At 42.2% G+C, this 20,433-nt stretch overlaps 1 protein-coding gene across 1 annotated transcript in view; it reads left to right on the top strand.

Annotated features, from left to right (window-relative positions):
• The window catches only part of Rapgef5 (Rap guanine nucleotide exchange factor (GEF) 5), a 190,404-nt gene that overhangs the window by 107,588 nt on the left and 62,383 nt on the right, over positions 1-20,433 (top strand). Inside the window, exons 9-10 of the mRNA XM_005377379.2 lie at positions 6,921-7,039; positions 7,496-7,584. Coding sequence (XP_005377436.1) covers positions 6,921-7,039; positions 7,496-7,584 — 208 coding nt within the window. The remainder of the gene's footprint in view (positions 1-6,920; positions 7,040-7,495; positions 7,585-20,433) is intronic.

Below are 20,433 nucleotides of genomic sequence, written 5' to 3'. Positions count from 1 at the left end.
TAGTGAATGTCTCCCTAGAGTTCTAGTGTCATGTTAGTTACCAGAGGTCTTCATTATTAGTTGCATGGAGGTTGAGTTTGCAGTGGAGTAAATGGTCACAACATGGAAGTTCAAAGCACACTCCTATCAGGTGATAAGCAGCGTAACAGTAAAGTGAGTAGAGAAGGGGAAGGAAGCTTCACAATAGGACCTCAGAGCCACAGGAGATAGAATTGTGCCCTTTAGAGATTCCTTGCTTCCGCATTCCTCCTCTCTTGCTTGTTCATTAATCTGTATGTCCAGAACACCTTTACCAAGTGAGTATCATCTGCCGGTCTCTGTCCCATGTGTTAGGAATAAAAGGCACAGCCTCTGCTCTCATGATGTCCTTATTTAGTGGGGAAGACATGGAAGACATGGAAGGCAGATGTCGTGATGGGGGTGTTAAATACCCCATCTGGGTAGAGGGCATTAGTAACAGGAGATTTATCAAGGAAGGCTCCCTAGGTGGGGTGAATTCCCTTTGTACCTTTTGGAGATCATAGACTTCAGTGAAATCTGAAAATTCTGAATTCTGCCTAAACAAATGAGCCCATGCATAGAAATCCTGTATACTTTCAGAGGGTCCTGATTCCCTAAAACCCATCCATGAACCCTTAGCTAAGGACCCTTGTAAAAATGTACTGATAAAGATGCCCTGGATAATGCTGTGGATGCTTCACGGCAGCACTTGGGAGAAGAGTCTTCTCTGTGAACATGGAAAATCAAGCCAGTAAGTGTGAGTTTCACCAGACCTGGAAATCCCTTCACGATCTCTTTTTCTTGGTAGTGCTGGTGACATATGGAAACATAACTACATCCAGAAACCTGGTTCATGACAGTTTAACTTAGGATCTGATAAACCATGGGGATCAATTCTTCACATGACCCTTTTAAAAGATCAACATCTTTATGACTGTGTACATATTTTCATCCTGAAAATACGTCTGTCTTTCATGTGCATAAATGAGAAAAAAATGCTAGAAGTTTGATTTAGAAGTACAAAAGCCAGTCGTGAACGTGGAGGTTACCCTGAGTGGAAGGTACTGGTTCTAGTATGCACTCAGAATTTACAGGCAGGATGGTGGTATAGTCAAACAAAAAATAAATGGAATACTACTGTTGGGGAAGTGTTTCGGGGAAGTGTTTCTGTTTTTCATACTCCAGATGGCTCTGGGCAGGAGGTGCTGGGATTCTGTGAGCACAGCGTTCCCTCTTATCACTCACATGCTCCTACTTCCAGCTGAGGACACCTACTTACTTTGTGCTTCCTCTTCCCTCACCTTCCCAAGTAAAGTCCTCTCAGCAAAGCTGTGAAGAACCCAGCCAGCCATCTGTTGCAGTTCCTTGCTCCTCCCGTGTTCCCCTCAAGAGAGTAGGAACAAGAGCTGGTTTCTGCATATCTGGGGGCTAATGTGTATGTTGAGCGTAGGAGGACTGCCATGGAAGGTGGCACACCAGAGCTCAGCACGGTGGGCACAGGCAAGCAAGAGCATGGTGCCCTGGGGTCACCCCGATCCTCACCCTACTCCTGTCTTCCCAGAGCTCCAGTTCCTGAGATTGGTACCGCTTGGCTCAGGTCATCTGTCTGTTACCCTGGGGCGTTCTCCCACTTTCCTCAGGAGCTTTACTGCGTCACCTTCGTGAGCCCCTTCCTGGCCATCACCAACAGGAATGTACTGTGCACGACTCATCCCCAACCAGAAAGACCTTTTCATCCTTCACTCCATAAGTGCAGTCTCCGTTATTACTCCATACCAGTGGCAGGAAATACCCTCCAGCCAAAGACCCCCAGGAACCCACCTGCAGAAGAACAAGTTGGGTTTATTGCTTGTTGCAGTGAAGCTCTTAAGACCGTGCACTATGAGAGCCATGGGGCAATCCTGTTAGAAGAAAGGTCTTACATGACTTGTGTTTGCACTGGGTCACTTTGAGAAAGGCTGAGAAGAGCAGGGCTTTGCTCTGGATTCCATGCTGTCAGGAAAAGTGGGTAACTATATGATGGAATACTTTGCTAAGTCTTATACCCTCTGTGGAGAAGACAGACTAGGGCAAAGCTGTAGCCGACATTGACCAAAAAACATTTTAAAAATAATAAGTAGCAGCAGTTATTCATTGAGGGGGGAGCGTTTGGATATTTTGTGGTCAGGGCAATGTCCACCCTTCATGTTCAGATACCATTGCTGAGGGGCTGTGTTTTTGTCTTCATCATGAACTTGATTAGTGTTAATTTTCTGTGAGATCATTTTTACCAGAACACTAGGGCCCAGCTGCGAGCTCCAGGCTGGCTCCCAGATGTCAGGGTCTGAAAATAAAGGGAGAAAAGCCACTCAGAAACCAAGACAGAAGACGTTTGTCACCACATGTGTAAGAGTTTTCCCCACATAACAAGCAAGCAATTATTCCTTCAAACAACACCGGTCCAGGTCTCATACAATTCAACTCAGTTCTAACACTTTTTACCTGGTGATAGGGTAGCATTGGACCCCAAACTGAGGGCTCCCAGACTGCCCCCAACTTTTGATGCCAGTCACAAGCTCCAGGTTTTCTTGACCTAGTGGCCATAAATCATGGTCCCCACAACCCCTCCTTGGGTTCAATTTGTTTTCTAGGGGGGACAAGGAACTTAAGGAACATATTCAGCAGGATCATTTAAAGGATATAAATGAACAGCCAGATGAAGAGATACACTGACTCCAGAAGAGCCCCAAATACAAAGCTCCCTTCCCTGTGGAGTTAGGGTATGCCACCTTCCTGACACAGGAATAAATTCTCGTTCACCTTCCTGCAAGCCTCTGAACCCTGTGCTTTTGGGTTTGGATTTTTATGGAGGGTTCATTCTGTAGGCATGATGGATTAGGCCATAAGCAACCTACTCAACCTTCAGCCCCTTTCCTCTCCTTGGAGGTGGGGGTTGGGCTGTGTTCCCCTGGCAACCAACCCCCCATGGTGTGATTATTTAGGGACTTTCCCAAAGTTGCCTCATTAACATAAATGCAGGTTTAGAGGGGAAGGGGCTTATTCTAAATAACAAAGGATTATCTTTCACCTTTACAGCTCCTGAGCTATCCGGGTATTGCTTCAGGATCCCAGAACAAAAGACCAAAGACTGTACCTTAACAAAAGATACTCTTGGTGTTCTGGTCACTCAGAAATTATAAGAGTTGCAGGAGCTGTAGGTCAGGAACCGCGGAGGAAATCCAAATCATGAGTAACACACAGGCACTGTGGCTGTCTTCCTTAGTCTTCACCACCTGGAACTGTTCTGCCTCAGAGAGTTGCCCGCTTGAAGAGCAGATCCTGTACCCTCAGCCCACGTGGGGAGATGTCCTTATCCCCTCAGATTCCGCAGTTCATCATCTCCTTCCCCAGCCACATGCCCTGTGGTCCCCAGCTGTTTCCCATGGGCCCTGGCCTCCCTCCTCTCCGTTGTCTCCTGTTGTGTCCTTGGCCAGGCAGCCCCTTATCTTTGATGGGCCTCATTGTTCACCGTTTTCCTCTCAGGCTCCTGAGCACTTACAGCAGAAAGTCATAAAGCCATTATCATGTGTCCTCTTGCCGCAGCGCTCCTCCCTCTACCTGGCCGCCTGACCTCTGCTGCAGGAGGGCGTGTTGGGGATTGGAGATGGAATCCCCCAATGGTTCTTCCCATCTCTTTTTCTGTCTTCCTGGTTCATTTGCACTTCAACATTTCTCTTCCACCTCTTGACCTTACACTTGCTAACTCTACAGGTAGAGGCGAGCTTTTTCCGTAGAGCCCTTAACAGAGTGCTTTCCGCTTCTCTTGCTGTTCAGAGCTCAATAAATAGTCCCCCCACCATGACTCTGATAAGCCTCCTCTTCACCTCTTCCCTTTATTTTTTTCTTCAGTTAGATCCCTGACATTTGTACTTCCTTCTCTTTCCTGCTCCCCTTTGACTGACCCATTTACTGCCCAAACTTGAGTGATTTGCACATTTGTCTCTATCCTTGACCTAGGTTCTGATATGGGTGCCTTATTTCTAACTGCCTACACTTAGAAATACACAGCAGGATATCTTGCCAGTACTAAAGCATCAACTTCTGAAAGGAGATGCTTCAGTCTCACCAGAGGCATTTTTCTGTACATACGCTCCTATTTTATGGCATTCCCACTCTCTCAGTCACTAGTTACCTGTGACAACCAAATCCTATGGGTTCTACTTTTGCCTTGTCTCTTGAATTTGGCAACATTTCAGGGGTCTCACCAAACTACGCTTGGGTTTTCATGGAGCCTATAAACAATTAAGAGCAGGGTACTTATCCTGCTTGTCTTTGCTTACCTGTTCAGCAGGATATCTAACCCAAAGGACGCTCTCCCTGTGTGCTGAATGAATGCCAATTAAGTATTTAATACTTTGCTTGTATTTCATGAGTTGTAAATTGCATATATGTTCCAATTTTCCAGAACTGGTCCTCTTAATCCTTTTTTTTTCTTTTTTGGGTAATAGTACTGGGGTAGAACCCCGAGGTGCTGTGCCACTGAGCTACATACCCAGTCCTTTTTAATTTTATTTTGTTCTGTTTTGAGACAGGGTCTTGCTTAGTAGCACAGATGGAACTCGAACTTTTGGTCTTTCTGTCTCAGGCTCCTTAAGTGCTGGGATTACAGGTGTGTGCCACTGTGCTTGGCTTAACATTTTCATACTTAACCATGAATAAAACATACCCTGAATGTCAACTATGATACTTCCTCGCTTTTTCAATAAGAGAAATTAGTTAAGAGTGCATGGATCAGAAAATACTAATTTAACTTTCCTGTTTCAGAGCTAGATATAATATATAGGATTATTATGTTTCTGTGGCAGTTTTCCATAATGTACATTTCCCTTCCTTCATTGATTTTTCTGCTTTTTTTCTTCTTTATTTGATACAGGTTTTTAAAATGGAACCTATTACAATGACATAAGATGCTATTGATAGTGCATCAATCTGATCCAGCTCTTCCCCTGCCCAGTAGAGTATAGCTGCTGTGTGCATAGCCATGTAATACATAGCAGTTACACAGACATTAGAGAAGCCCTTCCTATCCATATGTATGTGCGTGGCCCACTGAAGTTAATAATGCCATATATCACATGTGCATAGAATGTAAAATGTACTTCGGAATGACAGCAGGCTCATATAAAATGAGTATTGGCTTACAATTAGGGGAAACCAGGGAAAGATTTTTCTCCTTTCAAGTAACAGTTATTTGTTTCTGTATGTCTTTATATTCCAGACCCTCATACTCTCTTTTTTTTTTTAATTTTATTTTTGGTCAATATATGCCCTTCTCTCTGGCTACTTTATTTCACTTCAGCTACATGGATAACAAAAGAACTGTTCCGGAGAAATGAAAGATAGCAATTACACATTGGTATTCATGTTACGGGAGTCACGCTGCCGTCCTCAGGGAGTTCAACAATGAATATCCAACATTAATTGCCACAGAAACTGTGCATCTGACCTTGCTGAAATGTAATACATCAGTCTGACGTAGTAAAATTATTTGCCATTAAAGATTAAAAAAGAATGATCATAAAATTATATTGCATTTTAAATGACCAATATTGTTTGTTTTTAAGGAAATCTGAAAGGATTTAAATGAGTAAATCATTATATATTCTTAGAATTCAGGACACCGGGAGTTGAAATCACAATCTTATCACTGATTTAGCTGGCAATCAGGGCAAGATTAGTGCCTTTCTATTCTTACGAAGAGTAAACACAATACATCGACATCCCTGGTTGGTCAATAGAAGCAATTAATACAGCACCATGGATATAATGCATTTTATTCACAAGGGCAGGGGTATCTTTTCTTTTTATGTTTGTACCTAATTATAAGTAGAATTTTCTGTCAGAGATAGAAATAGAAACATGCTAGAAACCCTAGCACATGTTTCTCTTTGTAAAGAAGTGACATCATTTGTAAGGTAAAACCTGCTTTTACCAGCTTTTCTTGCTTTCCCCGTTTTGCTCAAGTCATCAGAAATATGAAAGTTAGGTTTTCTCCCATGCATCTTATGGTTCTTTTTTCTGGGATGCCTTGTGCTTCCTGGGTGTTGCACACTGGGAGACTTTCACACTAAATGCCCTGGAAGTGTTCACCGCGCAGAGTTGGTTCCACACTGCTGGGTCAGCAGGGAGCGTCCTGTGCGGACTGAGCCGTGTCAGCGGGCCACCCTGGCTCCGGGCAGTGGAAGCTGTGTGTGCAGAAATGAATGATGGTTCAGCCTTCCCCTTTTTAAAAAGAGACTGAGGTGAAGAAAGCCAGCGCGGTCAACCGTGACATCCGAATTTCAGCCTAGATGAGATTCTAACTAGAGATCCATTTTTGCTTGCGTTCGGAAAAATTTGAAGTACATGAAAAATATGAAGACAATCTTGAGTCTGGAAAAAAATGACCCGAGTGATTGAATGAGTACTTTTTTTGCCCACCGTTTAAAGTAAAACAGTGCTTATTTATTTTAAGGTTTAAAAAAATGTATGTTTCATATGATTTTCCAGTTTTATTACTGTTTAGTAAACACTAGCCAAGTAAAAGAAGACAGATAGTACACATGCACTTAGCTGTGCTTTTTGAAACTTTGAACTTCTCTTAATTCAAATTGTTCAGGTAGTTTTAAAAATAAACTCTTTGAATGCCTACTCTCCACCTCTGTTTCCTTTCTATTTCTTTTAAAGTATTTACATCTAATGTTTTATGTTTCTGTATAACTCAATTCTGGAAACTGTATGGTTAGAGAGACTCTTAGCCATGCTCCTCATTTATTCTAAATTTTTTTTGTTTTTAAATGATGCCATAAAGCCACCCTATGAAATGCAGCTTGAGTTGGCTCATTTTTAATTTCCTCTCCCCTTTTTCCTTTCCCATCCATCACTCCCATCGGCAACTAAAGCAAGATGAAGTGACGACTCTTCAGGTTAAAGAGCAAGACCAGACTGTCCTGGTGCTGAAAAAAGCGCAGGGCTGTGGCCCAGCCCCCGCCGCCGCTGGGAGCGCAGAGAGCGATTGGAGGTGAGAGTTTGCCTTGCAGCCACCTAGGCACGCGCTCCGCTTTCCTTCCCCTGCTGCCTTCCTTCTCCTGCTCCATCTCACCCACTCCCTCTGCCTACTCTACCCTCCCTCCCTCTTTTTTCTCTCCGCCTCTCCAGCTTTCTAGCTGACTGCAGAGCTCTGAGCAGCCAGATGGACTCGGTTCCCAGTGAAAGCACAGGGATGGCAAGATCTTTTAGCATTTAGGGGATGCCTTTGTTAGTAACCGCGCACAATGGGCAGCTCCCGGCTGAGGGTCTTTGACCCTCATCTAGAGAGGAAAGATTCCACGGTGCTCTCGGACCGAGAGCTGCCCCTGCCCACCTTCGATGTGCCTTATTTCAAATACATCGACGAGGAGGATGAGGACGATGAATGGAGCAGCCGCTCGCAGTCTTCCACCGAGGATGACTCAGTGGACTCTCTGCTCTCTGACAGATATGTGGTGGTGTCCGGGACCCCGGAGAAGATCTTGGAGCACCTTTTGAATGACTTGCACCTGGAGGAAGTCCAAGACAAAGAAACAGGTAAGACGAGGGTACCTCCTGCTTCCGGACTCCCAGCTGCTGATGCCCTTGTCAGCACCCTGGGGGGAGGCGCCCGCTGTTCCCAAACCGCGGTGGGGTGAAATAGCATATGCTTTATGGGCCTCCCCCTTTGCCTTGTGCTGTTTTGTTTAAATCTAGTAAATGGACACATGCAGTTCTCAAGCAGCTGCATGGGAAGTATCCATACAAAGAAAATGATAGGAAGGCAGATGTTCTTGTTTCTTTGGTAATTTTTATCAAATCTCACCCAGAGGCAATTGGCAAGAGATCAACCTCCAACACAGCCCCTGTACAATGGAAAGAAATACAAGGGGTCAGGCTAGCTGGCGTTCACCTGGCTTGTGAGAAGTGTTGAGCTGGGGGGAGTAGACTCCCTGCCAAAAAGTCAACAATTACTGCAACTCCTCAGCGGCTACCCCAATTTTACTGCAGTCACTCAGCAGCTCAGGCTTAGCAGCAACTTCTGCCTTTTTCCAAGTGGTTGACAAACTGCCTGCTCCAAGCAAGCCCTGGAGTGCAGAATATGATACTTATAGCTTTGTAGACCAGAAATTGTAATCACTGAAGCCTTATTGATCAGTCTTCTTGCCCTTTTTATTCAACCCATTTGCTGAAATACCCATTTAGCCTCTTCGTTCACATACTTTGCGAGCACTATTCCATTTACAAAATGACTTAGCCATAATTTCCGTTATCACAGAAGGGAAAGTATTTGCCTCTCTTAACCAGAATGTGTAATTTGTTCCAGCCTGGAGCAGTTATTCCGATGAATAGGCCTCTGATGGTAGTCTGCATTTTGCAACTTGATCCCCTGACCGAATTGCACTTTTTGCTGGTACTTTGGTACCTGCAGTAGCTGAGCACAAAACTGACTGCATCGAGAAAAGGTAGCTGTAGGTTGTACTAGTACAGAGGAACTGCTTCAGTTTTTGCCATGTGGGAGGGATTGTGAAATAGCAGCTTAGGTGGCTTGGGCAAGTTTCCTTGCCTCCCAGTAGTTCTTGTCCGAATGTGACTGATGCTTGGACCTATATATCTACATTAAATTACATAGGACAGTAAGAGAAACAGTGATGTATGAAATATGTGAGTGGGTTAAAAACAGAAGTAGCTAGGTGACTCAATCATGTGTCCTATATTAACATTATTGTAAAGTAAATATTGTGCATAAAATTGGGGAAATCAGTAGCTGTCATTTATACACAAAAAGTAAGCTTGAAGAGTTCCTGCCAGGTTGTTTTTGTGTGTGTCCACAGATTAATATTTTGCACATGTGAGCACTGTTCTCATGTTCTGCCTCATCAGATATGATGAGGACCTGGGCATCATGGAGCTGGGCATCATTTCCCCTATGCTGACTGCCAGGCTGCTTTACAGGGGCGGTTTGGACTAGAATACAGGCAAGTCGTCTGTCAGGGAAAGGACTGGACACTTTAAATGTGGTAGCGCTGTAGAAGGCCTGGATGCTTTCTGCTCATTAACATAAGTATGAAAACTATTAAATAATAATTTATTTTTTCCTTTTTAAAAAAATTCTTACCAGTTTGTGCCCCCTGCCCTTTTGAGGTTTTGTTCTATTTTCTTTTGTTTTTGTGGTGCTGAGGATAAAAACCAGGGCCTCGTGCAAGCGAGTCAAGTGCTATACCACCGAGCTTCACCCCCAACCCGTTCTACTTTTGAGAAAAATGGCCCAAGTGCTCACCAACAGACTCGCTGTTTCACACTGGAATGATGATCATCCTGCTATCTGTTACTAAGGTCAAGAGTTCCTCCTGTCGGGAATAGGGATGTGTACCCCATCTAGTGATTATTCCTGCTGCCTCTCAGTTATGCTGCTCCTGGGGTCATGCATGTCACTTCAGCCATGTGCACACAAAACATCAGGACTCAGCGCCTTGACCCTCCTGCCCCAACCTAGGTGGGGCAGGAGGAAGTCAGTGGAATCAGAATCACCCAATTCCTGTTCATTTCTGTGGAGCCTGAAGGGAGGACACATGAAATTTCAGAGTTTTGTGGAGACATTTTACAAAAGAAAATAGTGGCAGAAATATATGAAAATGAAAAAGTTACCTGTAGAGAAAGAGTGATTAGTAGGCATAGTAGGGACACCTAAGCGGAAGTCATTTGTACCTCTTCCAAAGTTCAAGCAATCACTTGGAGAAAATACAACAGAAAAGTGATCATGTAAGGTTTTTTTTGTTGTTGTTGACAACATTTTTTGAAAACATAAAATAAATTTTGCATGCAAGCAGAAGAAAAGCATGAATGAATCAGATATTTAAAGCAGTGGAGGCCCCTTGTCACGTGCAGGGGTGAATTCTAGTTCTCTATCTTGGTCGACTTAGCAGCCCTCATTATCAGAGGGTTGTGTGTGCAAAAGCCTAATAGAGTTGCATAAACCATATGGAAGACAGATGGAGGAAAATGAGAAGGGGTTGCAATAAAAGTATACAGCAGTGTTTTTATGTTCTTGAGCGCTCCTTTTAGTGAGATGGAGCCATATGGGGCCCAGTGGAGCCATATGGTAGCCCCACCACATGGTCTTAGTAGCAATGAGGAGGAAAGGGTACATGGGAAGAAATCAATGGTCCTGGAAGCTGGGATTCGCCTGTTCTGGATTCTTACATCCTACATTCCTATACCCGCCACAGGCTAGGAAAGGCAGCCACCCAGGAGATGTATTTTCCCATCTCTTTCTCATAAAAGTCACTTGGTGGTGAAAATGTAGGTGCAGGCCCTAATAAAGGAGGACAACTTGATGTAATTACTAATTTGTGCCACGTGGAAGTGGAAAAAGTTTACTGAGTTGAATGGAATAAGAAGGAGAATGTTAGGGCCTTAGAGATAAAGCATTTATATTGAGATAATAGCATTTATAAAGGATTTTTCTAAGTGCTTTGATCTATGCACTACTACCATACTTTTTTGGGGGGGCGGAGTCTAACCCAGGGGCGCTCTACCACTGAGCTTCCTCCTCCTAAAGAGAAGAAGACTGGAGAGTGCTGATAAGGGGCAAATAAATCAATCAAGCGTTTGGGTCTTCCAGTGCTGCCAGCTTTGAACTCGGCATTAATCTGTGATAACCTTCCTCTCTTTACTAAATTAACAGTAAAACTCCCAAATAGCAAGCAGTAATGAAATTCATCATAATCTGAATTTTTAAACATTTTCCCCTTTGTCCCATAGATCTTCATTCTTGAAAGTGGAAAAGACTAAGTCTGTAAATTAGAAATTTATTTGTGATCACAGCAAGCGATTGAGGTGGTTTTCAAAGATTTCTTTTTCTTTTAAGGCTCAGGTTCTGACTTGAAACATTCTGAAAGGGTAGAGAAAAATCAAGCAGCTTTTGCAGCACAATGTTTTATCTTTCACCTTCCCAGAAATAGGGCAGACACCGTTGGGTATTCCCAGCCCAGGAGGATTACAAGGAAGGCAAGAAACGGGGGAAATAAAAACCAAGAAGTTGTGAGTGGAGGGATGGGAGGAGGCAAAGGCGAGCCCAGACCGCTCTGCTCTGCTCTGCAGTGGTCCCCAGTGGCCTTGCTCTTACTTCAACCTTTCCCCTCTCTGAAGAGGACAAGGATGCTTGGGTTAGAGATCTTCTGGGGGAAATAATGATTCCTGTTTCAAAGCAGGGGGCACACTCTGAAAGACGGTATGGAGAACTGCCTTGGTGTTAACTTTGCTCTTTGAATCTGTGTTATAATGGTTTCGCCTTGGGGAAAACACAAGAGAAAATATGCTATTGTCCATCTCCTTCTTCCTATTTCCTAATGCCTTACTCATCTTTTTTGAAGAAAATACACTTAGGATGACAGGTTTCCAGGAAGAACACGCAAGCACTGTGAACAGACTAGTGGGAGTAGGTAAAGCCTACCGCTAGTGATTCTCATTAGTCCTGACCTGATTTCTTTAAGGTATAGCTGCTTTTTTTCTTTTTTTTAATTTCATGAGGTTATCATTCTGTGTATTCCAGTATCCCTCAGTAGAAATGTTTGTGCAGCCTTGAACATTTCTTGGGCGCCTTAGTGTGAGTGGCACACTCTCAACAGGACATAGTAAGCGGAGTGTGTGGTGCAGGTGAGTCCCTTCCTGTTGCACACAGTCTACAACTGCGAATATGCCTGCTCCACAGTGCCGGGGGCTCACCTGCCCAGCAGAGTCCAAAAGGTCATGCGTATTTCCCTGATAGCAACCTGAATAAAGCTGGGACAGTCACCTTGCTTTCTGTTACCATTTTATCTTCACCCCTGCTAGCACTAAGCCCACCATTACACGGCTTCACAATGTTACTTTTATGGTAAAAAATTGAGAATTCTTTTCTTCTGATCACTGGGATAATAGAACACAACTTAGATGAGCTCTTTCCATACTCATCTTGCTTTGTAGGACTTTTGGGATGGTGGACGTCTTGGTTACTTTTCCCTCATTGCTGAGACAAAATACCTGACACCCAGAATGAAGGAAGGAAAGGTTTATTTAGCTCACAGTTTGTGAGGTTTCAGTCCATACTCAACTGGCTCCAAGGCAGAGTGGCACATGGCAGAGGGCAACAGTTCATGGTGGCAGAAGACAGCAAAGCAACAAGAGCACAAGAGGAGGAGCAAAGGCAAGCAGCCTCTTTCCCTCCCTTACATTGTATGCAAACTACCCTCCCCAGGGCAGGTATAGCACTCACACCCGTAATCCCAGCATTGGACCCTGAATCAATCATAAACTCTAGAAGCCTGCCCCATGACTGCATGAGACTTTGGGGGGTACATCCAGATACAGACCATAACAGTGCAAGTGCCCCTGTTTGCAGGCTTCCTCTCCAGGGCTGCCATCCAGTCCCTTGTCTACTTGTCCCTGGCCTGGAGTCTCTAGAGTGGTGGTGGTGAATCTATGGCGTGTATGTTTGTTTTACTTTTAAGACAAAAGATGTTAATGTGTGAGTTATTTTTTCTAAACATAAAACCTCAGTATTCAGGTTTAATTGCAATTTTGGCTGTTTGCAATAAATAAGTAGGTTTTGGGTTGCAGTTTGGCCATTCATCTGCCCTAGAGCCTGAGAAGTTTAAAATAGACAAACTGCACTGGTAGCCTTTCTCTAAAGTAGTTTCGAAAAATAGACATAATCAGAGGGAACAGAGATGGTGAACATATAGCTGTTTGATTTCTCACATCTTCGACTGACAAATACCATAATACCAGGAACAAAATTCATTTGGATTTTTTAAAGGGTTCTGTGATACCACAAAAATATCTGAGTGGTCCTTGGATCTCACAGGTGGAAAGGTGTACTTCTATCAAAAACAATGTTTTCAGGAAGGAGATTCACAGAAACATAAAATTCTGTATCTGGAGAAGACTCTAGAATACCCACAGATACCCTCCAGAATCTTGTGGTCATTTTAGTCTGAAAGCACCACCACAAAGCCACTGCACAAGGATTTCGGAAATTATCTCAGACTTCTTGTTACCTTCGAGTGCTGCCTCACCAGCTGCAGCCTGGGAGAGCAGTTAGAATGATGCTGAGATCTTAAGCTCACTTGGAATCCAAAACTCAGTGGCCTTATGTGGTGGTGATTTAAGTATGTTTGTATATAACCTTGTCCAAAGGGAAACTTTTAAAGTTCCTTTGAGAAATTATGCTGTAACATTTCCAAGGAACAGCTTTGATTTATCGGCTACTAGTAAAATCCATTTGCAGAGTTTTATTACCAAGTCGTTTTGGGATATTCAGAAATAGGCTGTTGTAGAAAAAAGCTGCAATTTTCCCCTCTGATGAAATATGCTACATCATATCTGTTTTGCTAGCTTTCCTTCTATAATCTTTTAGCTTTTAACTTTACAGACTGCTTCTGTAAAAAAATATAATATTCATATATATACATATATATAGATGAAGGAATACCTTATAAAAATTTAATATGTTTTTTCTCTATATAAACACCTTTGACTTACTACTGTGTAGGTACCATTTTAAATGCTCAGAATACAATTAAAAACACAATAAATAAATTCCTTATCTTCCTGAAAGCTTATCTTCTGGAAGAGGGACTCAGACAATAAACAGAATAAAAATAGTGTATATTGAGCAGTAGATGCCAAGTAGCCAGTATCATTATTGCAGGCACTATATCCATGTGTCTTTAATGAATAAGTAAACTGGTAGATATTTTAGTGTGTTTAAACTATTGTAAGAACTAACATTAAATGAAATCCAGAACCCCCCCCAAAAAAAGGCTTTAAAGAAATTTAAAAAAATAGAAATTTGAAGTACATGTATTTACCCTGGAATGGTAAATAGCTGCTATTAAGCTCATGGAATCTGCCTCCATGGTAATGTTTCACAAGGATATTAGCCTTTTACCATCTTTAATGGTGAAAAGATGTTTCTCCAAGACAAATAACTAGGCTAGGGTGCTGCTTGAGGTCTTCTTCAGCTTTACGGAAACTGCCACTCTTAAATATTAGGTGAATTTCGTTTGCGATCAAACTAATAAAGAAAATGAACAAAAGACTAAATTAGCACAAATTCCAGCTGCTGTGGCTGAGCCTCAGATGCAGATGCGAGCCACTGTTGAGGAAGGTTTTGTTTTTCTACATAAAGCAAAGACATGGAGTGGCTGTCCACAGTGCCAGGAAAAGTCCCTAAAATGGTATCAAGAGAGAACTGCAAGAAAAAGTGCTCACACTGGAATATGATTTCTGCTCTGCTCTGTAATGTTTGTGTTGTGGTTTTTATTTGGTTTGTTTTGGTTTAGTTTTTTGGCAGTTCCCTTAGCTTCTCTCCTAATTACTAATGTGGAGAATGTAATGTATTTATCAACCATGATTGAAGCATTGGGAGACTTTATAAATGCATGTTGACAGAGTGATGAGATAATTAGAATTGGGTAGAAATTTGCTTCTCAGTTGCTTCATCTATAGAAGCTGAGACGTTAGACCACATTATATCTGAGGCCCTTCCAGACCAGAGAGCTGGGGTTTAAAAATTACTCAAGACAACAATTCACTTATCCAAACCTTATCCTGTTAGATGGACTTTTGCAGAGTAATTGACCCCTTTAATGGACTTAGATGCTGAGGTAGAAGTAAATTAAATTGCTTCAGTGATTGAATGAACATTTGAATCTGGAAATGAACCCAGACATACTTCTAGCTTCAGCCCAAAGATCATTTTTGTTAGAGACTGAAATCATAGATGAAAGCCAGAATTGAAATAAAAGTCTGCCATTCAATTCAAGCTGTCTACCCTAAGGCGGGTGTTTCACTGCTCACCATGAGTAATCTAATCTGCCGCACCAAGACCTGCTTCTTGGCTTCCAGCTGTGTGCTGACTGGCCCCTGGGCCCCCTAACTGCTTGGAATGTTAGAAAAGATGGAAAAGAGAGAGAGGTCTTAGTTCCAGCTAATACTCTATCAGGCTGCTCAAATGAGAAGGGACTGAAAATCAGATTTTGTCTGTGGATTTTCATCTAAGGCATTCATCTTCTAGGTTAATCTGTTCACTCCACCTTTGAACGTGCAGCGTTATGTGTAATAACAAGGGAATTGATGCTTTTACACTGGAGTAGATTGTGGGTTAATTAATACCCTTGTTGGTAATGAAGCAAGGTGAAATGAAGTGAGTCTGAGCCGAAGCATAAGATCATTAACATACACCGAGTAATAATGGAGATGTGGAAGTTTTCATTACAGCATAACCAATGGGCAAAGGAAGATGTCTGATGGGTAAGATGTAATAAAGAAGTCTGTAGCATAGCTTTCAGGGAAACAGTGCCTATTTACATTGAGAATGGACCACTATGATGCATGTTTAAAAGTTGTATTATTTTCCTGTTTACTCCATCTGTGAACTATAGTTTATGATTAGAATATTAACTTGATATTCTGAATATTTCACATGAAAAGTCATACAAAGTTTTATAGTTTTCCAGTGAGATTAAACTTTTGAGTGCAGTGTAGTCTCTGCTATAATTACCCAAAATTTGTAATCAACTATGTAAGGAAATAAGCATTTTCATTATATTTAATTGTATGGGCTTTTCATTTTCCAGCCTTGTTTATTCATTGTTTACTGTTGTGTGTATGGTCATACATGAGTACATGGTGTGTTCATACAACAGTAGTGGGAACTGAACCCAGGGCTCTCTCACTCAGTTACATCCCCACCCCCTTTTAATTTTCAGACAAAGTCTTGCCAAGTTGCTCAGACTGGGCTTGAATTTGCAGTCCTCCTGCCTCAGCCTCTTAGAGTGCTAGGATATACTTATTAATAAAGTAGAAAAGAAAACATCAGGTAATTAAAATTGTAATATTTAACAAAAGGGAAATTACAATTGGCTCAGCAGATGTGGTTTTTGCTGCTAAAAGGTGACTGCTCTACAGTTGACTTTGTAAAAGGAAAGTTCAAGTTAAGCCCAGAGCACACTGGAACACACTAAGTGTTGTTAAGTCTGTAGGAAATTAATTTATAAAGGGTCTGAAGATAAGAAACAGAAAGTGGAATATATGAGGGGACAGAATTGTTTTAGAAATGAGATTCTTAGTGTCCTGATTCTTAGTGACTGTGAAAAACCTGGGCATCCCAAGAGTTTATGAACTTTTTGTTCTTCATGGTTGTGGTGAAGCCCTTGTCTTCTTATTTTGTTCGTTTGTATAAGTTTATTGGTACATTTTAGGTATAAATAATGATCACATTCACTATAGGGAATTTGTACCTGTACATGATATAACTTGATTCTCTTTTTTTTTTTAAACCTTTCTCTTAGCCTAGAGCAGTGATGGTGAACCTTTTAGAGACCAAGCAAACTGTCTTAATTACTTTTCTTGTTGCTGAGACAAAATACTCATCACCCACAAGTTAAGAGAGGAAAGGTTTATTTGGCTCACAGTTTGTGAAGGTTTCAGTCCATAATCAGCTGGCTCCAAGGCAGGGTGGCACATGGCAGAGGGATAACAGTTCTTGGTGGCAGAAGACAGCAAAAATAACAAGAGAGTGTGAGACAAGTCTCTTTCTGTCCATTATACTGTATCCAGTCTACCAGGATTAGGGCAGTGCCAATCCAATCAGTGGACTAATCCAGCAATCACCCATCCTTAATCTCAGCACCCGAATCCTAGCACTGAACCATGAACCAATCACACACTCTAGATTCAGCCACCTCCAAAAGAAGCCCCAGCTAAAACTGCAGGGGGCTGGGGATTTACCTCAGCAGCAAAGTGCCTGCCTGGCAAAGTGCAAGGTTATGAGTTCGATTCCTGGTACCAGAAGAAAAACAAAAAATAAAACTGCATGAGGCTTTGAGGGGACATCTAGACACAAACCATAACACAAACTGCAACTCAGAACCCACTTATTTATCACAAAGTGCCAACACTGAAATTAAACCTGAATGCCGAGGCTTTAGTTTAGAAAAAACAACTTGTGCATTTGGCTCGTGTCCCCCTAGAGCTGCTCTGTGCACCCACCATGCCACATGTGCCTTAAGTTCGCCACCACTGTGCTAGAGGCTGAAGGTGAGCTAGTCTGAAAGTTTCCTCTGCACTGTGTTTTAAATGAAACACATATGTGATTGCTTGTTTCTGTAACATTAGTCCCAGGGGTGACCTCAACCCCTGACCCCTGGCTTCCCTGTGTAAACTGCAGCCAATATGGAAGATACAGAAATGCATGGACTTTTATTCACATTTGCACATTCTATTTGCTTTAATTACATTTGTTGGCTTCACTTGAGAGACCTTCCCTGGTCCCAAGTACCCAATTTAATACTCATCTTTTTAGATAGACTTCCATGGGGGAACCTTAGTTATTTCTCTTTTTGTAGTTTAGCAAATTTCTAGTTTTCCGAAATGGCTAGAAAATAAATTATTCCAAGTAAATATTCTGGCACACTGAGAATTGCCATAAGTGTGTATATGAGTTGTCAATTTCAAGAGTCAAAATATATAACATTGTAATCTATTTTCAAATAGAAAGTCTAGTAGCCCTATCTGTTAATTCACAAAGGTCATGTAGAATTTTGAAGCTCTAATTATAGTCAGTTTTGGTATTACAGTATATGAATAAGACTGGCTTAAATCTATAGTCTATTTGACTTAAAATGAGGGTTGCTTTTGACTAGCAAATCCTTGTATAACTTGTTAATTTTTTAATGAAAAGAAATGATACAGAGAACAGCTTAATTTTCTCCATATGTTATTTACCGTGACATACCCTAAGAATGAAGGCAACTTCTGTTTTTTTTCTGTCAATAGTTCTCTGAAAAAATAATCTCTACAGCAGAGTGCTAACTACAGTTGTTCTTTTAAAAGGAAAATTCTGCTCTCAAAAATATTTAACCGTATTTTCCCAGTAGGTTTTGGGTCTGCTGGCAAAGTTAATGTACTCTAGTAGAAACACATGTGATTTTGCCAGTGGCCAGCTATATTTCCAGGAGCTCATTTCAATGGGTGATGAAAGTCAGGCCTTTCTGGAGCAGCAAATTGAAAAGCACAACAGATACTAAAATTCATGGGCACAAAATACAGTGGCAGTAGTGAGTTTGACAACCCAGTAGTCTTAGCACAGCAACAGATTCTCTCTAACGTTAGCAACTGAAATTGCAAGAATTGAAGGCTCGGAGTATAGTTCAGTGGTATTGTGCTTCTCTAGTATGGGTGAGGCCCTGGGTTCAGTCCCAAGAACCACAGAGAGAGGGAGAGAGAGATTACTTGAAACTTTATGACAATGTCAAATGTTAAAACAACTCCCCTCTCCTCCCCTCTCCTCCCCTCCCTCCCTCTCCCCACTCTCTAGCTCCCCTCGCCCCCCCCCCATCTTAGCTGGTATCCTGTCATCTCCTCAGACCACGCATGGATTTAAAGGGAGATTACCAGATGTTACTGCTGGAATTTAAAGTGTTTGTGAGACATTTTCTTCAAGTAAAATTTAGCATTCTATCGGAAAATGAAGAGAGTAAAATGTGTGTGTGCGTGTGTGTGTGTCTGCTTTCAGACACACCCTTATAAATGTGAAGCAGGAATATTAGCTATTAGCTGATAGCAGTTTGTGATTATAATCACTGTGTGTTCATTTCTATGTTTCAATCAAATTAGTGCTTCATTTGAAGGGTGTAATGTCACAGAACTGCTACAGCTGACAAGCACATATCTAAAAGGAATATTCTTTGTGTGGGAGAATTTTTGCCTTTACTGTCCCCATAATTGTGCTTTTCCTCATTTCTCTTTGCGGTCTCTCTCACTACAGCACCCCCCCCATTTCTTATTACCCTCATCTTCTGCCCTTGGGCTTTCTTACTGTACAATTGAAAACACACTTTTCATTCTGTTTGCAGCTTTTCGTCTCCCACTTAAGGCTGCTACTAGACTGGCAGTCCTTCTCCCAAATCTTAGAAGTAAATATGAAATTAGACATTGTTAAATATGGGTGAATGGATCATATGGAAAACTAAACAAACAAACAAACGGACAAACAAAAACCTAACTATATTGTTATAGTCCTTCCTTCCTTCCTATCATTCTTCCTTCCTCTCCTATCATTCTTTCTTTTTTAGTTTTCTTGTTCTCTCTTTTATTTGGAACTACTGGTGATTGAACCATTGAGCCCAGGGCCTTCACACTAAGCCACGTCCCTTTTCATTTTTTATTTTGAGACAGGGTCTTGCTAATTTGCTAAATTGCCCCAGCTAGGCTCAAACTTGCAGTTTTCCTGCCTTCGCCTCACAGAGTGCTTGGATGACGGGCATGTGCCTCCATGCCTAGCCATATTTTTCTTTTGTGTAAGAGGCTTATAGTTATCTTGAATCCAGGGTCATGCCATGTCTTTTGTGAAGAAAAAAAGGACGGAGGTGTAGCGCAGTAGCAGAGCACATGTTTAGCATGCTCAAGCTCCTGGCTTCCATCCGCAGTCTCTACCCTCCCCCCACCTCCCGAAAAAAGAGCAAACTGTGATCTTTTTGTCCTAATTTTCAATCTTCTCTCCTGAGTTAGACATAAAAAACATGAGATCTTAGGACTTAGTTCAGTTTGATCTGAATTTGGAGGCCCTGCAAACCATTTTCAAGTTTTACTGATGACTTTTGCGGAAGGATTTTAGTAAGCTCAGATTCCGATGCTGATTGCCATGCTCTGCACGTTTAAGAATTACGGCAGTGTACATGACTTGGCAGTCTCCTGGGGGAGATGTTTGTTCTTTCAAAATAAAAACCAAAATCATGCAAGGCAAACATGACTTCAGCACATCTGACAAATCCACAGTGCTGAGGTCTGGATAAATTCACAACACATCCCTGTCCTTCCGTGCTCTTTTCCTGCTTTTACTCATTGAGAAACAGATTGTATTACTGATCGTGTGTTTGAAACGCCAAAAATTTTCAGAGTAAAGGTATTCGGATGAGGCATGGCTGCAGATTGTGTAAAGACTCCCATGGTAATTTCTACATGGTACACGTGTTCCTCTCCCGGGTGAAATGAGTGTGGAGAAATGCAGCCTGGAACTGGTAAAGTTACTCTGCTATCAGCCAGAACTAGGATTCCTTCCAGCTCCTGCCCCAGCACCCCTGGAGCAGTGGGGGTGAACCTACAACACACGTGCCACAGCCGGCTGGCTGTTTATCAGTGAAAGCTCTAAAAGTTTCGCCACCACTGCCCCAGAGTCAGACCTTCGTCTCACGGGCTGGGACGGACACTGTATGCCTCTCCTGGCGGAGCATGGGGAAGGCATGAGCACTCCAGTTCATCATACATCGTACACGGCCTCTGCTTTTATCCCATGGGCCAAAACAGTCTTGTGACCACATCCAGCTAGAAGTAAAGCTAGAACATGTGCTGCTTTTATTT

The sequence above is a fragment of the Chinchilla lanigera genome, unplaced genomic scaffold (assembly GCF_000276665.1).
Source record: "Chinchilla lanigera isolate Chin_1 unplaced genomic scaffold, ChiLan1.0 scaffold00009, whole genome shotgun sequence".
NCBI lineage: Eukaryota > Metazoa > Chordata > Mammalia > Rodentia > Chinchillidae > Chinchilla > Chinchilla lanigera.
This window is presented reverse-complemented; position numbering and strand designations above follow the sequence as displayed.